General features: G+C 51.7%; 1 protein-coding gene across 1 annotated transcript; it reads right to left on the bottom strand.

Annotated features, from left to right (window-relative positions):
• Nucleotides 1–343: 343 nt before the first annotated feature.
• TRAP1 (TNF receptor associated protein 1) lies at nt 344–23,979 on the bottom strand. The gene is made up of 18 exons (XM_030229564.2): nt 23,881–23,979; nt 19,380–19,547; nt 18,195–18,277; nt 17,674–17,814; nt 10,550–10,621; nt 9,712–9,872; nt 8,778–8,887; nt 8,521–8,594; nt 6,148–6,303; nt 5,722–5,842; nt 5,529–5,598; nt 5,220–5,367; nt 4,546–4,731; nt 3,385–3,523; nt 2,831–2,916; nt 1,884–2,029; nt 1,438–1,510; nt 344–1,163 (listed from the first exon to the last, which is right to left on the bottom strand). The coding sequence occupies exons 1-18, from the start codon at nt 23,960–23,962 to the stop codon at nt 1,062–1,064; spliced, it is 2,118 nt and encodes a 705-aa protein (XP_030085424.2). The 5' UTR covers nt 23,963–23,979; the 3' UTR covers nt 344–1,061.
• Between the last annotated feature and the right edge of the window lie 1,999 nt (nt 23,980–25,978).

Genomic DNA, 25,978 nt, shown 5'->3' with positions numbered 1-25,978 from the left:
ACAAATACCAGGGCTGCTCAGAGCCCCACTGAGCAGGAGAAAGGATCCTTATAAACCATTTGCATGGTGTAAAGCAGACACAGGGAATCTAGCATGGCATTTCTGTCTGAACAGCCACTGTTCCTTGATTCAAACCAAGGGCTACATCTCCTTTTTAGAGACAAAACAGGGTTCATAGCTACAGATTTCCTGCTTTCCCTCTACACCCTCTTGATTTCACAGCCACCATGTCCAGTGCTTGATGCCCTGAAGAACCAAACAGCATCTGAAGACAGACAAACCAACATCACCAGCTGGAAGACATAAAGACCAACAAAATAAAGAGAGAGTGAAGTGGGGGGGATGTCTGGAAAATAAGAACTGTTTATTTATCATAAATACAGTTCAGCTAGGTGTGCAGTTTATCCCACAGACTCTCCAGAAAGCCACACAGTAGAAAGCTGCCTCCCAGTTACTTCCCTTTTTCCACAAGACCAGGATGAACTCACTTATCCAGCAGCTCAGTGATCTTTTCTGCCATGGGATTGCACTGACATGTTTCACCAACAGTATCTGTGTCTGCCAAAGGCAGCAAGCTGTCTCCATGCCAGCAAACTGCTCCTGCCTGGTCAGACCTGGAGGTTTCTTAACTAATTAATTGATTTTTCCAGTGCTTGTTCAGAGCACAAAGGTGAGCAGGGATTTTGTGGATGGGGGGGGGGGGTGTATTCACAGACCTAACTGGGGATCTTGCTGCCAACATCTGTTTTGAGAAAGGCCATTTTTAGAAACAGTATGAAATGAGGCTCTTCAGGCTCATGTCAGCAATTTGGGCACATTATTTAAGCAACAACCTCTGGATTTTGTCCCTACTAAGAGCACTGCACTTTGAACAAGCTGATGACGTGGGATCTGATAATTACAGGTGGCTCCTCCCCCTGCAGGGAGGGCTGGATGTCCCCAGCATTGTCCCTGCCCTCTGCCCATGAACCTGTGCTGGACAGTGCCTGCAAGCAGCTGCTGAGAGTGGCTGTGCCTGAGGCAAGAGGTCAGCACAGAGTTCATCCTTCAGTCCTTGGGGCTCAGTTCTTCTCCAGGATTCTGGTGAGGAGTTCATTCAGCCGGTTCACCATTGGCCTGGGATCCTCATTCAGTCCTGCTGCAATCATGGCATTCTCATAAATCTGAAAAAAAGAAGAAAGCACTAAATAAGCACCAAAGCAACCTGCATAAAGGGAGGAAGGGAATGTCCCTCCCAGGACCTGCATGCTGAAACCAAGAATGTCTTCTAGGGCACCTGCTAGGAAAACATTGACCGCAAGTCCCAGAAATACCCAGGGCCACAGAAGGATGTGACTCCTGCCCGCAGTAATGGTTCACCCTGTTCCCTGCCATGCATGGTCTGCAAACTGGTTCTGGGAAGGATGGTGCTGCTTTTGGGGAAGGTCTGGCTCTCACCTGGTCGAGCAACATCTGGGCCAGATCAGGCTGACTGTCCTTCAGCTCGTTGAGCTTCTTAATCAGAGCATGTCTGTAAGAGAGAGATCAACACTAAGACTTGCTGATTTAGGACACAGTGAGAAATTTATTTCCAGAATGAGCAGCTAAATCACAGTGGGTTACCAAAGTCAACTTCCTTCCTCCTGTTCTGGGGGCTTCTCTTTTCTCCCCTATCTGTCCCTACAACCCCCATGGTCCCAAGAGGGATGCACACTGTGTGTGGGGGCTCATGCTGAAGGTCCCACACAGCCTCACAGGGCTCTGTGGCACTGACTGCACTTAATGGGGAGGACTCTGCTAATTGGCAGCCTTCACACTGCCTCCTCTCTGCCTCCACTTCCGAGAGGCTGCTGTGTCCCAAACCAAGGGATGGTTTGGCTAGTGCTGGTGCTGTCCCCCCTTACCCTGTGTTGATCTCCAGGGTGGGCTGCAGGAGCTGGGCTCGCTCCTCCTGGGTCTTGGCCAGCTGCTGCATGCGCAGGAAGTGGCGGGCAGCGCCCATCTCCAGCACAGTGATCATGGCAGGGTGCGTGTCCAGCCGCGAGGTCACCTGTGGCACAAGCACCAGTCAGAGCTGCCATGGACAATGCACGTCCAGAATGGAAAAAGGTCACTCCAGGCTTGCAAGATCTCGATCCTGCCTTGCCCCAAATGATAGAGCCTGCAGTAAAATCGGCAGTCCTCAACACACAGCTACCATTCAAGCGAACACTCTGGGAGAGAGACTTGAAAAAGCTTTCACAAATCAAGCAGGAGTGAAGGATGACAAACCTGCAAAAACCCTTGATGTCCTCAACTCAGCACTTCAGTAGAACAATATGAGACATTGCAAAATGAGACTTCCAAAAGACTGTTATCGATGTGGAAAGCCTGAACATGTGGGGAAAAGTCTGAGGGCTTGGAGTCTCCTCAGCACAGATCAACACCAAGCCTCCACATGATTCATTCCCATCCCACAGGAGCTGCCTACACCAGCAGGAAAGATAGGGGCCCAAATGGCCCCAAAGTCCACAGGCAGTGGCTGCAGTTGGACACAAAACATTCCTTGCCAATACACCTTTCTGGTCCACAAGCAAGAAAAGTCACCAGCCTTTTCTGGTAACCTGAGTATCAAGTGCAATATGAGCTTTGCTCAATACACAGAGATGTAGATCTTCTGCTGCCACCCTGACCATCCAATGACAAATGCCAGCACCCATACCACTTACACACAGGAGGCACAGAGAAGAAAGTCTTCCCACAGGGTCCAAAGAAAAATCTGTGGCAGTAGACCCCAACCACCTGTCATCTTTTTTCCCTAGATCGTTACCTCTGTGGATCTCCTGTACTCAGCCAGACACAGAATACCCACCTTCACCCCAGTGACTCGAGAGCCTAAGGCATTCCTCATCCAGGCCATCAGATCCTCAGCCTCCTTCTCTGTCAGACGTTCTCCAGCTGGCAGGGAAAGAGAGTACATCTGAGTGTGCATCTATAGTGTGCAATGGACAATGACCTGAGTTTCCACTCTTCCATGTCACACTTTCATTTATGAGTCCTCTTGTGGGAGTGGGAGTGCAGCCCCACTCAGCACACACCTACGTATCCTCATGCCAGACCGTGCCATACCTGGAGAGGGCAGGCTCATGCCTTGCCAGTGACTGCCTGCCTCTGTCTAGGCACCAGATGTATGCATGGGGTTGAAATAAAATCATGGCAACTCCACACATGACATTCTATTGAATTCTGATCATGTGAGATGAATCCAGTCTGCAAAAACTCTGAGCTGCCTCAGACCATAAGAATGGGAGGGTGGAAGGCTCTTGCTCAGGAGCTGCAAGAGCAGGGGAGGAAGGTGTCCCTCAATGCTTGCTCAGGGTAGCAGGACAGTGTGCAGCAGGAGGGGACAGGGGAGCCTCACGGTACCTGGGCGGCTCTCCTCAAACTTCTCTTCCTTATAGTGATCAACAACAATGTCTGTCTCCACAGAGATCAGCTTCTTCTTGTCAAACTCCCGGAGGTGCAGGAGTGTCAGCTCATCAAACTGCTCATAGCAGAACAGCACCTGTGCCAACAAAGGGACAGCAACACGTTGCTTGGGGTGTAACAGCACTCCCTCCTTCCCAAGGCAGCTCTGTACCAAACAGCAGGAACATCACACAGCAAACTCACAGGTTCAACCCCACAGTGACTGCCACTCAGGGCCTAACATGAAAGCAAACCCTTGGAGGGATTTGTTACCACGGGTGTCAGGTCTGCAGCTGAACAAGTCCTGCTGCCCAGGGAAAGTGAGAACCAGCACTGACTCCAGTCCTGAGAGGGCCATCTGCCCACAGAGGACAACTGTAACACAACTGCAGCCCTACACAGCAGCTCCCAGCCTCCTGCTCTGGGGTCCAGCAAAGGTAGGAAACATAGATATAAGAACCAAGTGTCTTTATAAGTACTAAATCACAGAATATGCTGAGTTGTAGAGGAACCATCAGGATCATTGTCCCAACTCTTCTCCCTGTGCAGCACACCCCAACAATCCCTGTGTCTGAGAGCATTGTCCAAATGCTTCTTGAACTCAGACAGGCTTGGTGCTGTGAGCATCTCCCTGGGGAGCCTGTCCCAGTGTCTAATATCTCTGGGTGAAAACTTTCTCCTGATACCCAACCTAAACCTCCCAGCTGAGCTCCAGCCATTCCCTTGGGTCCTGCCACTGGTCATGAGAGTGAAGAGATCGACACCTGCCCCTCTGCTGGGCCTTGTGAGGATGTTGAAGACCACAGTGAGGTCTCCCCTCAGTCTCCTTTTCTCCAAGTGCCCCCAGCTGCTCCTCATATAGCTTCTCCTCCATGCCCTTACCACTTTCATGGCCCTCCTTTGGATAGTCCTAACAGATGAATGTTTTTTGTTTAACATTGTGGTTAAGAGTGTGACAGGTCCCTCCTGGCCTCATGCCACAAAGCAGAGGCAGAGGGGGCCAGGCAAAGGCACTGCGCTGGCAGGGCTCTATCACAGGCCTCACTGCCCTGCTCAGCCCTGACCACTGCTGCAGCAGCTCAGGGTGTTCCCCCAGCTGTGGCACCACTGCTCCCCCACCTCCATGTCCTTCTTCTTCATGGCCTCGAAGTAGGGCGAGTGCTCGGCCAGGTGCCGGTTGGGGGCACACAGGTAGTAGATGTTCCTGCTGCCGGCCTTCATGCGCGAGCCGTAGTCGCTCAGGCTGGTCAGCTGCCCCGCGGGCAGCGCCGACGACTCGTAACGCAGCAGCTTTGCTATGTCCTCCTGCAAGAAACGTGCTCCTGTGAGCTCAGCTGGGTCACTGAGCTCCACCTGACCCCTCCCAGCCCCAAGGATTCCTGTGCCTCTTGGCAGCCATACAAAATGGCTCAGGGGATTCTGAATCCCTCCTTTTCTGCTCCACGTATTAAAGAGGCAGAAAAGTGATCTAGAGGATGTAGGTCAAGCTCTCCTGGAAATGGGAATTAGGCAACAGGAGGGGAAGGCCCGTCTTTATTGTCTGTTGTAGTTAACATTGCACCATGGAGGGTCGACAACAGTGTGGGTACAGAGACTCTGCCTTGTCTCAAAATAAATGGGAAGCAGCACCAGTCAGAAAGAGTGCAAGTTTAGGCACTAGAGAATCCAAAGGTCTTGGCAGACCCAGGAACAAAAGTTATGGGCATGCAAGTTCCATGGGAAGTAGCAGTCTCCCTCATCCCAGCTCATGGTAATCTTTCCCATCAGCTGCAGTGTTTCAAGACTCCTGATACCTTGACATCCTGCTCTGCTATCGTGACAATCCCCTCTCTCATGAATACCCCGTACTCCTCAAAGAATTTGGCATATTTCTCAGGGTCCTTCTTGCTCTGGTCAATGAAGAACTTGATCAACCTCTTCTGCAAAACATCACGGAGCTTCCTGCGGGAGGAACAAGCCTTTTTAAAGACAACTGCTAGAGCCAGACAAGACATTTTAGGTAACTGTGTCTCTGTGCAGGGTTGTAGTGAATCCACTGTCACCTTTCCCTCATAGCTTTACATCTTTTCCTTGTATCTCAGTCCAGAGATACTCCTGCTTACCTGATCAGGGCACTCTCCTGCAGAAGCTCCCTGCTGAGATTCAGGGGTATATCCTCACTGTCCACAACACCTGGAACACAAAGCAACCCTTGAACAGTGATGCAAACACAAGTGCCAGGCTCAGGAGGGCAGCCCTTGCCTCATCCTGTGGAAGCCATCATCCACAGCCTGCTATTCCTGGTTGCACACACACCTCTAAGGAAGCGCAGCCACTTAGGCAGGATGTCTGCAGCTTTGGTTTGGATGAGGATTTTGCGGCTGTAGAGGGCAACACTGGAGCCCATTTCCCTGCTGATGTCAAACATGGATGGCTTCTGCAGGAAAAGAGACAGGAGGTAACACCAGCCAGCACTGTGCAGGGTGCCCACATCACACTTCCCTACAATGCTGAACCCAACAAGAGCTGAAATCTTGGCTCTCTTCCCTAGGGACCTACCCAAGCCATCCCCCTGCTCCTGTCACGGCTCAGTATCCCACCTACCCTGGGCACCCAGCCCACTGCAGAGATGCCCCACTGGATATTCCTCCCTGCAGCTATGTTTGCCTCCTTTCCCTAAGGAGCTCTGCCATTCTCCCCTTTGAGAGCAGCTGGGCAGATGTCCCAGGACAGCACACATACCTGCTCGGGCACGTAGAAGATGCTGCGGATGTTGAGGGGAGCGTCGGCCTTGTAGTGCAGGACGTAGCGGGGCTTGTCATAGGCCTGTGCTATGAAGCGGTAAAACTCCTCGTGCTGCCACTCACTGATGTCCTTGGGCTCCAGCATCCACAGAGCCTGTGCAGGAGCAGGGAGAACACTTCCCATCAGCTCTGTGGCCTCCAGGATGCCAGAGCAGGGAAACAGAACCTTTCAAACAGATTCTTCTGCACAGCCTGGGAGAGAGATGTGGCTCAGGCACATTATCAATAACAAACTACTGCCCCTCGTCTGACCACCCTCAGAGGTAACTCTTGCCCTGAAACATATATAGGGCTAGCCAAATCCCTTTTTTGGGGGGGCTAGACAAAAAAAAAAGGGATTTGGCTAACCTCCTTTGCCTTACACTTGCCAATGGCCATCCTGGGCAAATCCCACAGCTCAACTGACTGGCAGTACTGGTCAAGTTCTCAAGGCCTAACCAGCAAGCCAAGGAAAAGCAAAAGTTTTAGTGAGCCTTTTGCAACCAACCTGCCTCTCTGATGGAGGTCACTGTCTCAGCTAAGAGCTTGTGAAGCAGCTCCTGCACTGTTTTCTGCTTATTTGTTCAGCAGCCTGGGAGCTGCTTTGTGAACCACTGCAGGGTCACTGCTCCAGCACTGTTTCCCACACGAACACATGCCATGAGCTCTAGCTCCCACCTGCTGCTGTTCTAACTCCCCCAGTGCATGCTGAAGCACTCAGCCCATGCTCACAGCATGTTTTTGTTTCCAGTACCTGAGCAAAGATGTGGGGCTCAATGCAGAACTGTGTCTTTCCAGCTGGGTGAAGCCCATCTCAGTCACTGACTCTCTCAAGCCCAAATGAGTGACAGGAGTGATTTCTGGGGACAACACCAACATCCAGTCCACCCTCAGAGCCCAAGGGTTTCAGGTCCCTGGCAGCCATGAAATCCTTAAGGATTCCTCTGCCTCAGAGCCTTGTTCCACAGGTGGCTTCCCCTCATTTCCAGCACACGAGTGTCCTGGAGGGTTTGCAGGATCACAGGAGGGATTATGGACTCACTAGGAGCTCAGGTGTTCTACAGTATCTGTGTTTTGGAAAGTGCTGCATTCTAAGAGGCTCACTTGTAGCTAACAGTTATCCCAGTCAGACCAGAGAAATCCCAGCTCCATGCTGTGAGCATTCAGGAGCTCATTGAGGAGAAACCCCACCAGGGAACCAACTGTGGCTCTGTTTGCAGTGAACTGATGCTGATGTGTGGAAAAACACAAAGCCAAAATCCTGGACAAAGAAAAGACATGAAATGGGAGCATAATGAGAATCAAGCTGTTGCTGTAACCCAAGGGAAAACAGACTTTCTGATAAGAAGATAAAAGTCCATGACTCTATTAAGGTATTAAGGGCATTTCACCCCTTGCTCTACTACTGCTCTTCTCCAGGGAGCCTGTTCTATTGATTGTCAGGCAAAGAGAGCAAACAGCTCTCTAAAGCTATTTCTGGTTTTGTAATTTAAGGGGCACAGCTAGAAAGCCTCTGGAACAGAAACACTATTATGCAGGAATCCAAATAAATAATCACTGACTAATAACACCAATTACAGAACCTTAGATAAATTAACGTGGTAAAATGTTTAAATACAGTCTTAAGAGTCTGTGCAGTCAGTACCACATTCCAGGAAACAAAAAAGCCACACAAATGCTCTCTACCTGCTCTCTTAGGTGAGAAAGCTTTAAACAATCAGAAGAGGAGATGCTGGAACAAAATGATTCATAGATTTCTGTTTCAAAGATAATTAATTTCTCCCAAGTGATGCCTGCAATTGGGCCAAGAACATCTGAGTAAAATGGATCTGGCTGCAGTATAATACCAGTGGTCAGAAAATGCCAGCATCAAGCATTGCTCAGCTAGGAGCTGGAAATAAATCAGGCTGTGAGCTGCTGAAAAACCCCAACCACTCCCTGGCAGTGGCTATTCCAAGTAAAGGACAGAAAGAACTGCAGTGAGAGGTGTCAGCACACCAGCTATATGAGCAATCCCATCAGCACTAACATGTCACATGGCTTGAACAGAATAAGCATCATAAAGCAGTGAAATAATAATTCAGGACAAGGGAAGATACAGATCTTGCTGATCTCCAACACTTTTCCACAATAAATGCAAAGAAGCTGTTGCAGGTATGACTTCAGCTGGATTGCCTCCTTTTGTTCTAATTAACTGATTACTGCAAGATCTGTGATATCCTGGACAATCCTCCCCTGGTTTCCAGGGACATCTTTGTGCTCTTTCCTGTCTCCAGTGGAGCATTACAATGTTTCATCTCCATGACTGACCTGCCTGTGGCCTCCACCTCACCTGTAATGTGTTAATTCTTCTCCCATTGAGGTACAGGGGGAAGCTGATGAAGTTGCTGTATTTTGTCACCACCTCTGGAATGGAAAGAAGACACAGAAGGGTCACCTTTGTGGAAACAACACAACAGGAATTCCCTCAGTAACAGCAGGTGAAAGGAGTTGCAGGAGAGGAAAAAACCTGTAAATTCACCTCCCATCTGTGAGCACCAACAGAATCCCAGAGCCCCAGGGATAACAGCATTCCCCTCCTCTACTCACCCTTGACTCGGTCTTCATTTGCAAACTCTTTGCAGTCTTCTTTGAGGTGTATAATAATCTTAGTCCCAGCTCTGACCCCAGATGCTTCGGCAATCTCAAACATCCCTGAACTAGGATTAGAAACAAACACTGTGTCAGTTTGTGCCTCAGGTACACTCATGATAGCACAGAGGAATTGTTCAACTAAGAGGACACACAACACTTCACGGCTGAGAGGAAAAGGCAAAAGTCTCAAATGCTCCTTATGCCTCTGAGGAACCCCAAAAACCACCCTAACCACCCCATGTGGCTGTTTTCCCCACAGAGACTCAGACCCCCCCAGGACACACTGCTCTGCAAGGACACTAGCTACTGAAAACCCAAACTAGTCTGGTGTCTCAGTTTTCTCAGGAATTTACATAGTAAATTCTTTATTCTGATGAAATTTTAAGGGCATGCTGAGCTTGTGACCCTCAGAAGCTCCAATTTCAACATGTCCAGCAGCCCACAGCTTTGCCATCACAGATGTTTGCAACTTCAAGCAAAAAGCAAAGGATGAGCACACAGCTGTGACCCACGGGGAGATGTGTCTGCAGCCCCCAGTGCTGCACAAGCTCTGCTCTCTGTGGGTGCCCCAAGCCAAACCTCAGAGGATGATCAGACCAAGGAGGTTCAGTTTGTCCCTGTGGTGTGGCCCCCTGAGCTGACTGCCTGCCAGCAGGGATGAACAGGAGAGGCAGGTACTCTGTCCACAGCACACCTGCTCTGACAAACCAACTCTGCCCTTGCAGCTCCCCCACTGGCACATTTGGCCATGCTTTGTTACTGTGTATAACTTGAGCAGGACCTAAACCAGTCAGGTGGGTCCTGAAAGAGCTCTGCCTTTGCAGAGCTTTCAGGCCATGCCTGATCTGGACACAGCCCCCCATGCTGCCACCCCACTCTGCAGCCTCACCCATCAGATGACCAGTGGTAGCCTGGGCTGCCTGGCTCTGCTGACTGTGAGAACACCTCCACTTTATCAGCCACCATGAAGGCTGAATAGAAACCCACTCCAAACTGGCCGATGATTTTACTGCTGGCTTCAGCTTGGCTCTGCAGAGCTTCTAGAAAAGCCTGCAGGAACAAAGGAGACACAAACCAGCACACAGTGACTTCAGGTATTGTTGGAGGTTGTGATCAATCCCCAGCTGGGCTCCTCAGGCACTGCAGCCTGGCAGTCCAGCACCCTCACCCCATGCTCCTGCATCAGTGCTCTGAGGAAGGCTCCCAAGGAAAAGGGTTTCTCCACAGGGACTGCACCTCTGGAGAAGGGGAGCACTGCTTAGAGCAGTAAAAGGAAAACAAGCAAGAGCTCAGTCAATCAGGAACAGGAAACCTTAAAATGGTGTCTCCAGAGATGAAAACAAAAATCAGGTACACATGTACAGCACATGTACAACACCTTGCTGTGGGGACAGAGCTGCTGCTCCCTGGACAGGGGGCAAATGCCAAGTGGGTGGGTGCCCCTCTGTAAGGATGGCTGGGCAGGAGGGTGTTTGGAGTGAAGGCAGTGGGTGCACACAAGGCCCATCAGCACTGCCTGGGCTCCCTGGGCCTCCCACAGCACAGCAGGGAGCATTGAAAGCCAGAAGGCTCCACAGGCAGTTTTCACCTTCCAAGAGGGGTGTAATTTCACAGCTGAGCTGAGGGCCAAAGGACAAAACAGATGAAAAATTACTGGGAGAACAAAAGTAGTTGTACCTGGAGAAGAGCTTTCTAAAGGAGGGAGAAGGAGCCTCATCCCAAGTTACCTTTGAGCCTGATCGAGCAATGGTACCAAGGTTAGAAACCAGCTCCTCCTGGGTCATCCCAATACCTGTGTCCTGGAAATAAACAGCAATTGCAGCTGAAATATCAGCAAGGAATCATTGCTCCAGCAAACAGCACCCAAGAACTTCTGCCTCCAGCTCCCACTCTCTCCTTCCCCTCTGGTAGTAAATCCAACAGGAGACTTCCAGCTTTGACTCCATCTGCCCATGGCCAGGAACACAGACTCAGAGGGCACAGAGCCCCAGGGGCAGCCACAGCTCCCTGCAAACCACCAGAAAGCTCAGAGACTCTGGCCTTTTCTCAAGGAAAGACAAAGCCATACCGGGACAGGCTGGATTCTACATCCCTCTAAAAAGCACAGGATGGCAGTGCAGGAAAGAGATGTCAACCCAGCCATGGGCCCACAGTGCCAGATGTCATGCACAGAGACACTCTCCATTCCTGAACTGGTCTGAGGGGGAGGTGAGAGCAGAGAGAAGCAGCTTGTTTGCAATCTGCAGATGTGGAACACTGGGAATCAGCAGCAGAGCAGCAAATCCTTTAACTCTCAGGTAATGCAGACCCTTGCCTGCAAGCAGCACATGAACTGATCTCCATCTGCTCTGCCTTTCCCCCCTTCTCCCCCTCACCCCGTGCTCCATGGTGAGTATGAAGCTGTCAATGTCCAGGAGAGCTGGGTATTGCATTCCCAGGGAACAGCCTGACCCCAGTTAAAATACAATGCACCAGCTACCCTTTGTGATGCTCTGCCCAAGCTTCAGAGGCACACAGCTCCTTGTCACCCCCAGGTGATTCCAGAATTGCACTGCTGCATGCAGATAAACATCTCCCTGCAGCTCACACATCTCAGGCAGCAGAGCCTGCAACAACACCACCCAGAAAAGGCTGCAGTAAGTCTCAAACCTGGCTGCAACTTCAATTTGCATGACACCCCAAGGCAACAAACATAACAGCAAACCCCAGCTAGACATGGCCACCCTCTCACACAGGGCCCCAGCAAAAATCTTTCCCTTTCTGTTGTCCAAGGTGTTTTTCAGGCTTGCTCCACACACATTTTCCACAGGAGCAAAGGGCAGGCTACTGCCCTCCGGGATGCCACTCCTAAGAAAAAAGTGTCATTCCCCCTCCTAAATCCCAGCAGCTTCTCTACCCGACACAAGCATCCCAAGAACCCACTGCTACGTGTTCTCTGAGCCACTCTCTGAGGTGAAAAGTAGCCAAGTGAGATGTGATTTTCATTCCCATGAGGGATTCAGCTCTACCTGAGTACCTGTGAGCATGGTTATCTCAGCTGACAGCAGCTGGCACACCAAAGTGGGCTCACACACCCCCAGTGCCTTACCAGGGGTGGGATTTGGTGTGCAGGGTCAGCAAAATCAGCTGCAACAGAGCTGGCAGCTGCTAGGTGGCTCGGAGGTGAGGAGCCAGAGTGACCTCTGCCACCCATGGGGCATTTACTGGGCTTATTTCCACCAAAGTAAGTTAATGGCAGTATGGATTTCTTAACGCAGTGCTTAACTGCACTGAAGGATTGAACTGTTCAGCTTGTGAGATACCAGGTTGGTAAGACATTTTCCTGCCCCCCACAAGGCAGGACACAGCAATCCCTTTCCCTTGGTTAAATCCAGTAAGGCCAGTCAGCCCTCCTAGCTGAGAACAGGGATGATGCCCAGTACAATCTCAACAGCAAGAGATCAAAAGCCAAGGAAAACAAACAGCCTATGGCAAAATCTCAGGAATCTGACATGGTCCCTTCCCCCAGGGAAGAAAAAGCCAGAAAGAACAGCTTTCAGCATCTGGTTCAGTTTTTCTTCATGCCAGACCCTGAACAGAACTCTGATCCACTTCTATTTATAGCACAGCATGTCATTCCCAAATTCCAGTGTGTTAAAAAACATATCCATACCCCATTAATTTATTGGCTATTGAATTCCTAATGCCTTGCCAAACTTACTGCAGAATGCTTAATGACAATTCCTGGAGACTGCTTTGATGAGGGTGAATCTCATGAACAAAGAAAGCAGGGCTCAAACAGCCAGGATGCTGACAGGGAGAGCAGAAAGTGAAGATCCTGGCAAAGCAGACATTCCCCACTGCAGGAAAACACCTGAGTGGATTAAGATGAAGACACCATCAAGATTAAAGCCACCCTTGCCATGTCCACATTTCCTGCAGCTGCCCTTTGGCTCCCTTCACCACATGCAGCTGCTCAGGGGAACAGGAATAAAGCAGCAGCACAGGAGAGATGGGAGCTGGGCTCTGCAGAGCAGGAACTCTGCAGTCATGGGAGGCAACTGAACCTGCCTGTGAGCAGCCCACCTCAGGCTGGGCTCACACAAGTGCTGGCAGCTCCAGCTCCATGAAATCCAAGGAAGCAGCTGGTGGAATTTCTACTGCCCTTCTCACATGGCTCTGTGCTGGACCAGCTGCTGCTTGGCTGCTGGGCATCTTCAGCAGGAACCAACATGGCATCATCCAACCCCTGCAAACTCTTACCCACCACTATCCAGCCTTTGCTCCACCACCAGCAGTACAACTTCTCTTCCCCTGCACACAGTTCTAGCCCTCCCTTCAGCCTGCAAGAAAAGCTTTATCAGGCTGACCACAGCCACAGGAGAGCTATCTGTAGCAGCACAAAGCAAACTGTACATGGGGCTTCTCAAATTGCAAAATGTGAGGGACCTGCTCAGAGTTCCATGTGCCAGGTGTTTCTCTACAGCTTGGAGAGACCAAGACACATAGTTCAGTGTGCTGACCCTTCATTAGCTGAGTGTTAATTACAGAAGACCTGCTGTTACCCCTCAGAACCACCACCTCCTCACCTGGGTGAATTTCTCCTCTGGTACTTCTCAGGGTGCAGAGTAAAAATCCTCCCCAACCCATCCCCTATAAAAGACAACAAAGAGGCTGCAGACCTTCAGACTATGAAGGGCTGGTGGCCACAAGTGTTGAACTAAGCTCAGCAACATTTACCCCAAAAAGACATCAGCTGAACTTTGTTTCTCGCACCTTTTTAGTTGTGGAGACCTCCACGGTGCCAAAGCTGCTGCTGACCTGCACCTTTGTGCCTTCTGAGCCCTCTGTTCTAACCCTGTGGTGAGGGTGCTGGATGTTTGCAGACACCTGCTGTGTAAGATTAGTTTAGCTTTGCTCATTACCTGAGTCCAATTTAAAGTTTTGCAGAGCTTCCTTACACCTAACAACCCCTTAAGCAGCCATTAACTGCTGCCTCTGCCATGACTGCATTGGAAGGAATGCTCCCAGTTAGAGGTACCTGGCTGAACTATTTTGTCTTTCACTTTGCTTTGTTGCAAAACAAACACTTGAAACACTTATTTCGGTGCAAAACCTCAACGGGGCATCAGAAGAACACTAAGTATATTATAAAGACATGCTGCTTTCACCAGTTGATAAGGTAATAAAATCCCAAAATGTCTGATTAGCAAACGTGCCCTGTGTTATTTAAATACCTTGGTTAAAGACTTCAAACTCACAAGACCAGGGCAGCAGCTGCACTAGAGGAACGTTCTGGTTTAGAATCATTAAAGCATCTGCAGCAGCAGCAAACAGCAGATGAAAAGCCAGAATAAAACTGATGCCTGTGAACACAAGGTAATCTTGGCCTAGTACATGGAAGTTGTCCAAAGCAGAGTGCCTGAGCTTTCCTTTGCAAAACCACAGGCTCAGCCTCCACCCATCCAGGTCTAAATACCCACTGTCCAGAAAAGTACTGCCTTTCATCCACTTTGAATTTCCCATTTTTATACAGAATATGCTCTGATTCTGCTGTGAAGAGAACTAAAGGATTGTGCACCTCCTTCCTTGGGCCACAGGTTATTTGGGATGTGTTTATATTTCTGGGTCCTGGGCTTATTTGTTAAAGATGATGCAACCACTGGAAGCTGTAGCCCATCCCTGCAATCTGTGGCACGTGCCTGAAGGTTTAATTCCACCTAAGACTTGCTAAAGTACAGCCAGATTTACCCCTCTATCTCCACCTGCCCATCTCCTGCTTCCTCAAGTCCAAGTGACACACAGATGCTGCAGTGCAGGTCACCCTCTCTGCTGCAGCCTGGTCCCACAGGGAGGGGCACCTGCTCCCCACCTGCCCCCAGCTTTGTGGGACACAAGGGTGCATCTGCACTGACCTGCTACAGCCCAACCAGCCCAATCCTGACAGGAGCCCAGCACGGCCCAGTCCCTGTTACAGGCTGTTTGTGAGGCAGCAGAGATCTGCTCAGCGATACAGGGAGCTGTTGCAGGGAGGAGTGGTGTTTGCAGTCATTTTAACTCCTCCCAACAGAGCAAACTGGTGATTTTGTGGTTTCACAGACACTGATTTTGGATGACGGCAAGAGAGAGATGAAAGCCCAACAAAGGGAACTGAGCAGCCCAAGCTCTGGCAGCGACCATGCTGCTCCCCCATGCTGGAACAGCAAGCACACTCCCTCCCCCAGCAGAAGCAGCCATCAGCTCTGTAAACATTTCAAACCATTTCCTCTAAACTGTCCTAGCCCTAAATTAAGCCTCAGCAAGGAGCAGGGCTGCAGCCCTGAGCTAACACATCACCACCAGCACAGCAGAACTGCACAGCTCCAACACCACCACCACCGTCACCTCGTGCAGGTGCTGAAGGTGAGCTCTGTGCTCACAGAGCCTTGGGGTCTGTAAGAGGCTCTCTGTTCCCACCTCAAAGGGTCCAAAATCACATTGCTAAAGCCTCAGCACAGGGAACTGCAGAGCTCTGCAGAGCTGTTCTCACTGGAAACACACCCCTCACATTTTCAAATGGATTTTCTTAACCACTGTGACCTTGCAGGCTGTGGCTGCTACAGATGGAGCTGTCCTAGAAACATGAGGCAGTTTTCAAATGGAAGGAGGAAATGGTGGAATTTGCTAAAACAACAGGACTTTGGTGAAGGAAGTGAGGTGGTGGAATTCAGTCAACACGTCCCTCTTTACACTGCAATGCTTAGGTGGAATATTCCTGAATGAGGACATCCATCAGAATTCTGAGTCTTGCTGTGCTTATGACTGTAATTCAGGCCTGGCAGAGAACAAGGAGAACTGCAGTCACTGAACAGAGATGAGTGCAGTCCTATACCAGATCTACATAATCCCCCAGGAATGTGCCTGTAATGGCCATCACACGTTACAGACCTGCCTTTTCTCAGCCCAGTGAGACACAAAGAGGTGCTACAAGGCTTGGAAGAGGAGGGGAGAGATTCAGCAGATCCAGAGGCACAGAGCAGCATGAAGATCTGAGAAGGATCCAGGGGTCAGAGGGAGATCTTTCTAGGAATAAAAAAGGGGTGACCCTTGCCACAGGTCATGTATGAGGGACCTGCTGCTTTTTTTTTGCTAGGTCCTAGTGGGTACAGAAAACAAACAGTGGCAAAGGGAAGATCCATCTCTGCCTCAATCACTGCAGCAAGCTTTCTTTCACCTTTGCATTCCTGAAAGGCAGAGAAATGTTCTGAATGATGCTTGTTCACAGTAATCATTACATGCAGTTTGCTTCTTCAAGAAGTTATAAATAACCCCCTGACTGGAGGTAAGGAGCTTTTGGCACTCTGGAGAAGGCAAAGCTATTAAAGAGATTGAAGCAGCGTTGTTCTCACTGCTCCCCACAGCCCAGGACTGCTGCAGTTAAAAGCCTCCTAGTTAAGACTCATTTAATGGCATTAGAGAGGCACTGGCAGCCAGGGAGGGGGTTATAAAAAGCCCAATCCCTATCCCATCTAACTGGGATGGCATCAGAGGCACCCTGCAAGGTGGGCAAGCAGCTCTCCAACCAAACTGCCACACAAGGGGAGAGCTTCCACAGGGACAGGGCAGGAGAGCTAACAATGTCTTGATGGAGTCAGATGCTTTGTGTCCACTACAATCTCAAAAGGGAAAGATGAAAGGCAGGAATGAGTCCCTGCCTGGGGCTAAGCGAGGGCTCCTTAAACAACTGGTGTCACACAGGAGTCAGAAAACTCCAACAGTGTGACAGGAATAGCAAAGCCCCTGCACCATGGCTTGAGAATCTCTGCTTGGTGATTGTGCTGCCCACTGACAAGCACTAACTTCCCCATGGCAACTGCAGCACTTGCTCCGCAGAGGAACAGAAATATAAAATAACTGTGGAGCCTCCAACAGGCCCCTCTGCTTTTGTCCCACATGAAAAATATCAGCCTGTGTGCTCTGTCTGTGCCACATCTCCCCTGGACCTGCCATGGTCCCTCAGGGCTGCCTGCTTCATCCTCCTCCTTCTCTGTTCTCCAAGGAATGTCCACAACCAAACTAATGGCTGACAGCTCCACAAGGAAAATGACCAGTTTGCCTTCTTAACATTAGGAACTCTGCCAAGAAAACACCAAAACTGAGGCTCAGCCTCCCCTCCTGGACAAGAGCCACAAGCAAGATCAAAGTACAAAGAGAAGGCCCAGCTCCACACTGGGGCCCACAGGTGACTGCTCTTACAGACTGTCTCCCTCCCAGTCAGCATTTTGTCACCAGCAGGGACAAACCAAAACCTGGGCACAGGGAAACGCTCTGCTACTGCCCAAATCTACAGTCCCAACTGCCTGAGGGCAGAACCCCAGCAGAAGCTGGACTCAGCCTGTCCTGGAGCAGGAAGAGAGAGAGGCAGGAATGGGAAGTCCTTCTCAGCACCCTGGCATTTATTTCCCCTCTCACCCAGGGAAGAAAGAAGGTCTGCAAGCAACCATGTAACACCTCAGACTTAAGGAGGTACATGAAAACCTCCCCAGAGGTCAGGAGGAAACCAGATTCACAACTTACCCACTAGTGAGAAGCTCACACAACCTGGGAAGCACACTAGGCAGGGGTACAGGGAGAAAAGCCACTGGTACTTCCCAATAGGGAAAGAAGAAGCAGCAAATTTTCCTATGGCTACAAGTGGGGAGCAGATAACATTGCTGCTTTCTCATCAAATCCTGAGGTTACAGCCTCATGAACCAGAGCCCAGCTGAGGACAGAATATTTGGGCAGGCCTGGGGACTATACTGCTGCTCAGCTTCCAGTGACTCTGCAGAGGACTAAGGCCAGTGATGAGAGCAGCAGGGAATAACACCCTGCTGCTACGAGAGGGAACTACCTGGATGGTGATGGTTCCCTTTGCACTGTCTGTCTGCAGGTGGATCTCCAGCTCTGGCAATTCCTTCCCCTCCGTCATCAGGCGGTGCCGCAGCTTCTCCAGCGCGTCGCTGCCATTGGAGATCAGCTCCCGGATGAACACCTGGGGACAGACACAGCCTGACCCTGCAGCCTGGCCCTGCCCCTGTACAGCCCTCCCAGAGACCTGGGAGATCAATGGCCCCCACAAACTAATTCCCAGCTCCCCAGACTGTGGGAGCTTTCCCATTATGTGCCAGGAGAACAGTTTGTCCAAACTCAGTGTGCAACTGCAGAGGCTCAAGGCTTGGAGTCAAATTGTTTCAAAAAGACATTTTCAAGGTGTCTTAAAAAAAACATAATTCAAGAAAGTCTGACATGAAAGCTCAGGACTCACTGGGAACTGAACAGTTATTCTCCCAGCTCAACCATTTTGGATGTATCCTTTGACAGAGATGGGGCTTTGCCAACAGAAAATCTCCCAGCGAGTTGAGGGTGTCTTACCTCTTTCTCTGAGTACAGGGAACGGGCAACAATGTCCAGCAGTTTCTTTGTTTCAGCCTGGAACTCATGTTTAGAGGCTGTACCTGGAATAAAGGTTAGGGTTGGACTTGTTCAGCTTGGAGAAAACAAAGTTCAGGGAGCACTTAGAGCCCCTTCCAGTGCCTAAAGGGGCTCCAGCAGAGCTGGAGAGGGACTTTGGACAAGGGCTTGAAGTAAGACAGTACAAGGAGGAATGGCTTTACCCTGCCAGAGGGCAGGGTTAGATGGGATATTGGGAAGGAATTCTTCCCTTTGAAGGTGCTGAGGCCCTGGCACAGGGTGCTTAGAGCAGCTGTGGCTGCCCCTGGATCCCTGGAAGTGTCCAAGGCCAGGCTGGATGAACACATCTGTACAGCAACTCCTGCAGGCAGGGAGCTATGCCCAGGAAGAGAAACCTCCTCAGAAGAAACTAAAACTACAAAACATCTCAGCTGAAAGACCATTCTTGGTCTTTTAAAAATAGCAAGAGGCATTAGAGAACTCTGGGAAAACACAGGGAAAAGCCACAAGTCCCACACGACCTCTGCCGTGCCTTGCTGGTGAGGACGTACATCCCCCAGGGATGGGGTGAAGCTGGAGTGTGGGCAGCCAGCACATCAACCCCACCAGGGACTTCACAGCCTGGCAGTCTCAAAAGTACCTCCAGGAAAACCACAGAGGCACAGGGTGCAGATGCTATTCCTGTGCTGGAATAACTCATTGCTCACACTGCTTTAGAGCACCTGTCCCTGAAGCTGTGCAAAGCAATTCATTCTAGCTAAAGGGCTGACACCAGGACTCTCATCACATCTCCACAATGCACAGCAATGACCTGGGCAGGCACAGCTTGCTTCTGGGACAGAAAATTCTTTTCAGCCAATTCCAGTGCCTGTGGAGCCTCCACACACACACATGGCCATTGACTGCCTGGCTAAGCCCATGGATGCAGTCTTGATGTCCCTGTTTCTCAGTAAAGGCCATGCTGACCTTCACACCCAGGTTTTGGGAGGTGATGGTGCAACACAGATGGAAAGGACGTGGTGAGCAGTACCTGCACTTCCTCCAGAGGCAGCAGCACTGCTGAGGGGGGGCTCATCTGCACCACACCTTGACCCAGGAGAGATGCACCCCAAGAGCATCCCCACAAGACATGTGTGCCAGGCCCACCTTTCACGTTCTCTGTGTTGCTGATGATGGTGTGCAGGGGCTCCTCCTCCTTGCTCTCTGCTGTCTGTGTGCTGTACATCCTCACAGCAGCAATGCTGGAGGCAGGAACCTTCTGCTGGAGGCTCCAGCGGTGGAGAATTTGTCTTTGTAGACATGCTGCTCCTTTTGCTAAAGACACAAATGAAGATATTTCAATACACATCACAAGTCCAGCACCAACAGGAGCATTCCTCAGAGGTCCCACCTAGGTAATCCCATGGGAGTTACACTGTCTGAACAGCTCCCTCACCACCCAACACCCACCACCTCCAGAATTGCCTTCACTGCATTAAAAGGGCAAGCTGCTACTTTGGCTCTTCTGAATTAAAATTTTATCCAGAAGATGACAACTAGCAGCTTTCCCACAGAATTAACCAGGAAGAGGCAGTCTGCAGCTTTCACTGGTGTTACCTGGCTAAGCTGAAGACAACACTATCTGTGAAAATATAAATTGGCAATAAATATTTGGCCTCTGACAGTCCAAGCACAGGGATTACACTCCCCAACAAAGCTAGGTCCAGGGCAAGCATTACATGCAGCAGCAGCAAGGCCATCAGTCACAAAATCAGTGGGGAAAATGAGACCAGTCAGGAAAATGGCACAAGCCCCCTTAAGGTCAGGGATTCCCAGCTTTCCTCCTTTCATTATGCCCAGGTGAACCCAACAGTTTCCTCTCTGTTGGGGGATGAATCAAAACCCAACCTGGTCACAAAAAGACCATTGCAGCAGCACAGACCTCTGTCCAAAGCCTGTTCCTTGGAGTGATTCCTGAATTGTTGGGAGAATGCCAGAGCAGGATCCCCGAGGGTGAGGACCTGACCCTGCAGCTGCCCTGGGGAAGGCAGCATCTTGGCCTCCCCCAGTGCTACAATGAACATCAACAGGCTGGATGGTCTGGGAAGCAGAGCAGGGACCAGGACAGCCTGGGCAGAGCCAGGAGAACATGGACAAGCAGCACAAGTGGCTGGAAGCAGTGACAAGCTTGGGTTTTCCTTACAGCTCACTCTGTGCCTGTTGGCTGTTTCATCCAGCAAGGGAAGGAGGCAAACCCTACACCTGAGCCCTTTCTTCAGATGACTGGGTACAAAAAACAGCCAAAGACTGAGCCAAACCCCATTAGTATGGTGTGAGTCCCAAAGCACATCTGTGACCTCTCTGGAAACAGCTCCCAAGGCCATCTCCTGCCCTCCAGGCCAGCTGAGGGAGCTCAGTCCCTCCTGAATCTTTCTCCACCTTGCCACAGCCCTTGAGTGAACTCTTCCAGCCTTTTTACCAACATCCCTCATCCTCTAGCTCAGGCTCACTTCACAAGTGCTCTGCAAACCTCCTCGCCCCCACAGCAGGTCCTACAGTCAGTGTGGTCATCAAGAACAGGTCTTGCTGCTCCAGACCATCATGCTGGGCTCTCACTTGCTCCAGAGCAGGTGAACATGAACCCCTGAACTTTAACAGCACTTCTGTCTCCTGGACCTCATCCTCAAGAGCTGACAGAGGAGGCTGTCAGTCCTTGTTCTTCCTCCTCCTCCTCACAGAAAGCTCTGAATCAAGATCCACTTCTCCAGCCAGAAGCTTGAATGACTCCCCAGTCATTCTGCCCTTAAAAAGAGCCCACAAATAGTTCTAAATGCATCTGAACACCTCCCACACACATAACTGCACTCTGCGTCACAAACAGCTCTGCTGCATTATCACAGGACACCTTCTGCAACTTCCATTCCACTGCCTGGATTGCCTGGGAAAGTGGAAAACAGCCCTGGCTGAGGCGGAGAGCAGCAGAGCACTCACTGTCCAGCCCCTCAGCTTCAGAGAGGAAGGGCCTGCAGCTCAGGGTTTATATCTATTTTATATTCATTTTATGCTGGGTGCTGTAGGATACTGCATTGTACGTAAGCACACACATCTCCCAAACAGCAGAAATAAAAGAGAGAATTTTGCTCCCTCTCTGACTCCAGGATCCAAAAAAGACACAGAGCAGCAGCAGCTTAAAACCATAAGTTCATTTTTATCATCAGATGTCCAGGCAGCAAAACCCCATAGCCCCACACAGGCCACCCCCCAGCCCATGAACACAAGCTGACTCCAGAAACTACAGCTCCTTATAATTTTATTTCTGGCTATTTCTAATTGTTGATGTATTCACATTTTTTGCCTCCCTGCCTCCAAAGCACAATAATAAATCACCACCCATCAATTTGGAAGTTACTGTCAGATTTGTGCAATGTTTGGTCTTATCATCCTTAATTAGCAGCCTGTCCCATGCCAGGGAGACACAGCTCATTAAATCGAGCTGCAGCACCTTCAGCCCATTTGTCTCTTGAGAGTCCTTGCCTGGAGCAAGGGAGCAGAAAAGGCTCCTGGCTATTCTGGGTATAAAACCACAATTATCAGCACACAAGAGCTATTGAGAAGCACCTGCTGAGGTAACAGGGTATGTGCTACTCATAACGAGCCTCAGAAACAAATTCCTAAGCCCAGGTGACAAAGAAGGAATGGCTCTTGCCCCAGATATGCACTGTGATGTGCTGGGGCAAATCAGGGCTTTTGATAGTGAGTTAATCAAATGTGGAGCTTCACCACAGCCCACACACCTTCCTGTTCCCATCACTGCACCGTGAGGGTGGAGAAACCCAAATTCCACCTCTCTGTGATCCCAAGGGATCCCAGTGTGCCCACGGCCACAGACCTGCCTCATAGATTCACAGCAAAGCCCTCAGGGGCTCCTTTCAATCCAGACACCTCAGTGATCCCCCAGGAAACACAACCCAGCCTCTTCTGGAAAAAACCCTGCAGTGAGCAGAGCCCAGCACCAGGCAGAGGTTTATGGTGGGAAACCCTGCACAAAGCAGTTTGTGGCTCAAAACAAAAGAGAAGAATTTGGGTCAGCAGGAGCCTGGAAGCTGGTGCAGGAAAAAGCTCCAGCAATTAACACTCCCAGCTCAGATCTCCTTACACAAAAGGGCTCCCGAGCTGGGCACCAAATCCCTGAGAACGTGGGGAGAAGAGAATTCCCTGCCTGACCCACTCACACCAACACATCTCCCAAAAAGCTCTGCACCAGCTCCAGCCTCTGAAATGGTGAGAGCAAACACTGCAAGCTCTGCCCGGTGAGAGAAGGGAGGGCTGTCCCTGCAGCCAGGACACAACCCAAAGGAGAATCCTGCTCCTCCCTCTTTATTCCCACCCCACACAGCTCCTGCTCACTGCTTCTTCCCTAACGGCCTGAATGACAGGTTAAGGGATAAAACTCGGGCTCTGCTGGAGTGTCTAACCCACCAGAGGCAGCAGCTTTGCTCCCAGACATGGATGCTAACAAGCCCCTGGGGATTTCTGAGGAGGAAGAGCTGGATTGTCCAGAAACACCCAAGTGGCACTTTGTGACACGATAAATCTGACAACCCGACCCTGAAAGTGACCCTATTTGTCACACAATTTCCCCTGTCACATTTTCTCTTCGTAACCTGCAGGGAAACCACAGACCACAGCAACAACATGCAGATCTGTCAGTTAGGGGCCACACGAGAGATAAGGAAACAGCACGGGCTGCTGACAGGCAGGACACTCCTCACCATGTTATGGTTAATGGCAGCTCACAGGCACATTTCCAGTGCATGAGGGCCTTGATAAGGGAGCACATCCCATAACTGAGGCCTCAGAGTTTGGATTTTCTTAGCACTCACTCCTGTCAGCTGTCTGAGGTGAAACTTCAGGTGCACCCCTGGCAAAACACAAACCCTTCAGGCTCATCTGTAAAGTCCCCTGGTAGTGACTGGCCAGAGAACAGCAACGCTGCTGCCTTCTGCTCTCATGCAGGTGCTCCTCTCTCTGCCTTCTGCTCTCGTGCAGGAGCTGGGACGTGCACCAGGACATGACAGACGATGTGAATTTGCTGTGCAGCCTGTATGAGCCAGCAGGTACCGTTGGATGTCCTGCACATCTTATAAAGGCCAGGAGATGAACCGGGAGTGCTGTATGAACCAGCACATAAACATGGATATGTTATATACCCCTACAGGAGCTAGGGCATGAACCTCACGGTGCTACACGAGCTGAGCATCCTGTATACTCCGTCTGAGGCAGGACATGGCCCTGGAGCCGCTGGCGGCCCTGAGTTCGCTCCCTGCTCGCCACGAGCCCGCGCTATTCCCTGCACAGCCCCAGAAGAACTCGCCCCTCCCCGGGAAGGAGCGCTGGGCATTCTCGGGTCAGCTCGCTGAGCGCTGTGCGCGCTGCTCCCGCGCTACCGGGCCGACGCCCGTTCCGACCCTGCCGAGGGGCCGCGGCCGGCACCAGCCGAGAGCGATCGGGCGCTGCCTGCGGGACACGGACCCTCCGCACCTCCAGAGGACGCACAGGGCCGAGCGCAACTCCGGCCAGGAGAGGCCGTCCGGGCCGAGCCGTGGAGGTCCGGCCGCCCCCTCAGCCCCGGGGCCCGCGCCCCTCACGCCGCCCGTCCGCCCCTCACCTGCGGGCGGGCGCAGCCGGGGCGCGGTCCCGGAGCGCCGCAGGGCCGCGAGGAGACACCGCCCGCCCCGCGCCGCCGCCATGCCCGCGCTGCCCTCCCGCGGCGCACTGCGATGACGTCACAAGGCTGGGGCGCGCGGAGCTCCCCGCGCTGGAGCTGTGCCTGACGCGCTCCTGGTGACGTCAGGCTGCCCCTCAGCCCGCGCGCGCTGCTTCCCTCAGGACTCCTCCCGGGTCCCTTCACGGCCCCGACCGACCTCTTCAGGGTTTACCGGGGCTCGGTCCCATCACGGCTCGGGCCGAGCCCCCTCATTGCACGGCCCCCGACCGACTGTCTTTAGGGGGCACTGGGGCTCGGTCCTCTCACGGCACGGGCTCTATCCCCTCAGGGCCCCGCCTGGGTCCTCTCACGGAATCGTTTCCAGGGCTTTTCTTGGAGCCCAGGACGCCGTTGCCAAACCGCTCTTGTTGTAATTGTTAAAATCCCTTTCGTGTTTCTGAGTACTTGGTAGGAAAGTCACAGGTTACAACAGCACCCTGCTCTCCCTGTGAAGACACCCCTTGGGGTATCTCACAGTGAACGGCTCCCACAGGGAGCCCATTCCACGGACGGGCTGCAGCAGGAGCCCGGCAATCGCAGCTGGCAGAGCTCGGGGCACCGTGGCTCTCCCCCTTTCCCCACGGAGGGGGCTGAGGGCCGAGGAGAGGCTGCGCCGGGTTGGGAGCAGCCCTCAGGAAGCCCCTGTGTGCCACACCTTGGCCGAACACCCTGCTCGACTCTGGGCCAATTGCTTAACGTCTCATTTTTCCATTTCTCTTAAACGCCTCATCTCCCAGGGCTGTTTTAGTGTACATCACCGAGATCTAAGGGGCCGAGGTACTGGACCAAGGCTTTGGGTGGGATGCGGGTGAGGAGGAAATGAACCACTCTGGTGAGAGCCAAATTTGAAACGTGCATGAGAGCAGAGCCTGGCCTCGATGAACACCACAGCCAAAAATAAAAGATGGAGCAGGTCTCTTTCGGTGAGCACTAACCACTTCCAGACCGAGGAGATTCAGGAGGGAACCGTGCCCACCGAACAGAGGCAGCTTTGTAATCCCAGGCCCGGGGGAGCTCGCTGGAAAGCTCCGTGTGCAATTCACTCGTGCTTGCAGCTGATCTTTTGGGACTACGCCGAGCCGAGTGTTGTTTTGGAGGCTCATATCTAAGAAACACCCGCACGGAGCGGGGTTTGTGAGGCACTCGGCATTATGGATTAGGTGCAACAAACCCAGCACGAGCCTTTGCATCACTCCGACACCCTTCCGCTGGCTTCATTCCCACCTGGAACTAACTCAGCCCTTCATCGAGATTCCCTGTGCTGCAGCCAAAAGCAAAATTACTTCTGAGCCGGTTGCAAACGCTTCCCTCTCGCTGTGCTCACGGCTACCTCCCGCTGACCCTACGGCACTCCCGAGAGCGGCGCTGTACCAGAGCTCTTGTACCTGCTGTGAAACACCTGAATCCTCCTCCTGCTTCACCCTGGGTGTGCTTTCACCATCAGCCATGAAGTGTGCTCCTGCAGGGATCGCTGGGGATCTGATAGATCCTCCCCTCTGTCCAGGCCCAATTATCCAGGGGTTGGCTCCAACTTGCTTCAATCGCTGCCCTGGCAGCGTCCTGCTCTGCATTTTAAATTCCAACTGGGGTGAAACGCAGGGAAGCGCAGATTGCCCTGTACAGCAACCTCTGTGGTGCTCCCCCAGCTCCAGGTGGCTGCTCCCATCTTCCCTGCACTGGAAGAACCGAGGGCTGAAATTTGCTTTGGGAGAAGCACCTGGCGCACCTCCAGATCACCCTGTAAGCCATGAACTGCTGTCACTTACTGCTGTCCACTGGCACCGGCTAGAAGGGACAACACCTACTGCTGCCTTTTAGCAGTGACCGAGGGGGGACCGTCCCAGCCTGTTTGGCAAGAGGGCTACTCTTCCTCCCCGCTTTGCTCTAACGCATCCGGGGGGCAGACGGCGCGGGAGCCCTCACACAAGTGCTGTGGGCAGGTCTGTGTCCCGGTGGGACAGGGATGAGACATGAGGGGAAGCCCAACTGTGCGGTCAGC

Source organism: Serinus canaria, chromosome 14, assembly GCF_022539315.1.
Source record: "Serinus canaria isolate serCan28SL12 chromosome 14, serCan2020, whole genome shotgun sequence".
In the NCBI taxonomy this organism is placed as follows: domain Eukaryota; kingdom Metazoa; phylum Chordata; class Aves; order Passeriformes; family Fringillidae; genus Serinus; species Serinus canaria.
This window is presented reverse-complemented; position numbering and strand designations above follow the sequence as displayed.

Coding starts and splice junctions, on each gene's coding strand:
- TRAP1 (XM_030229564.2), bottom strand. CDS start 23,962: ATGGCGGCGGCGCGGGGCGGGCGGTGTCTCCTCGCGGCCCTGCGGCGC. Junction 18,278..19,379: donor CAACACAGAGAACGTGAAAG/GTGGGCCTGGCA, acceptor CCTTTATTCCAG/GTACAGCCTCTAAACATGAG. Junction 2,917..3,384: donor GTTTGAGGAGAGCCGCCCAG/GTACCGTGAGGC, acceptor TTTCCCTGCCAG/CTGGAGAACGTCTGACAGAG.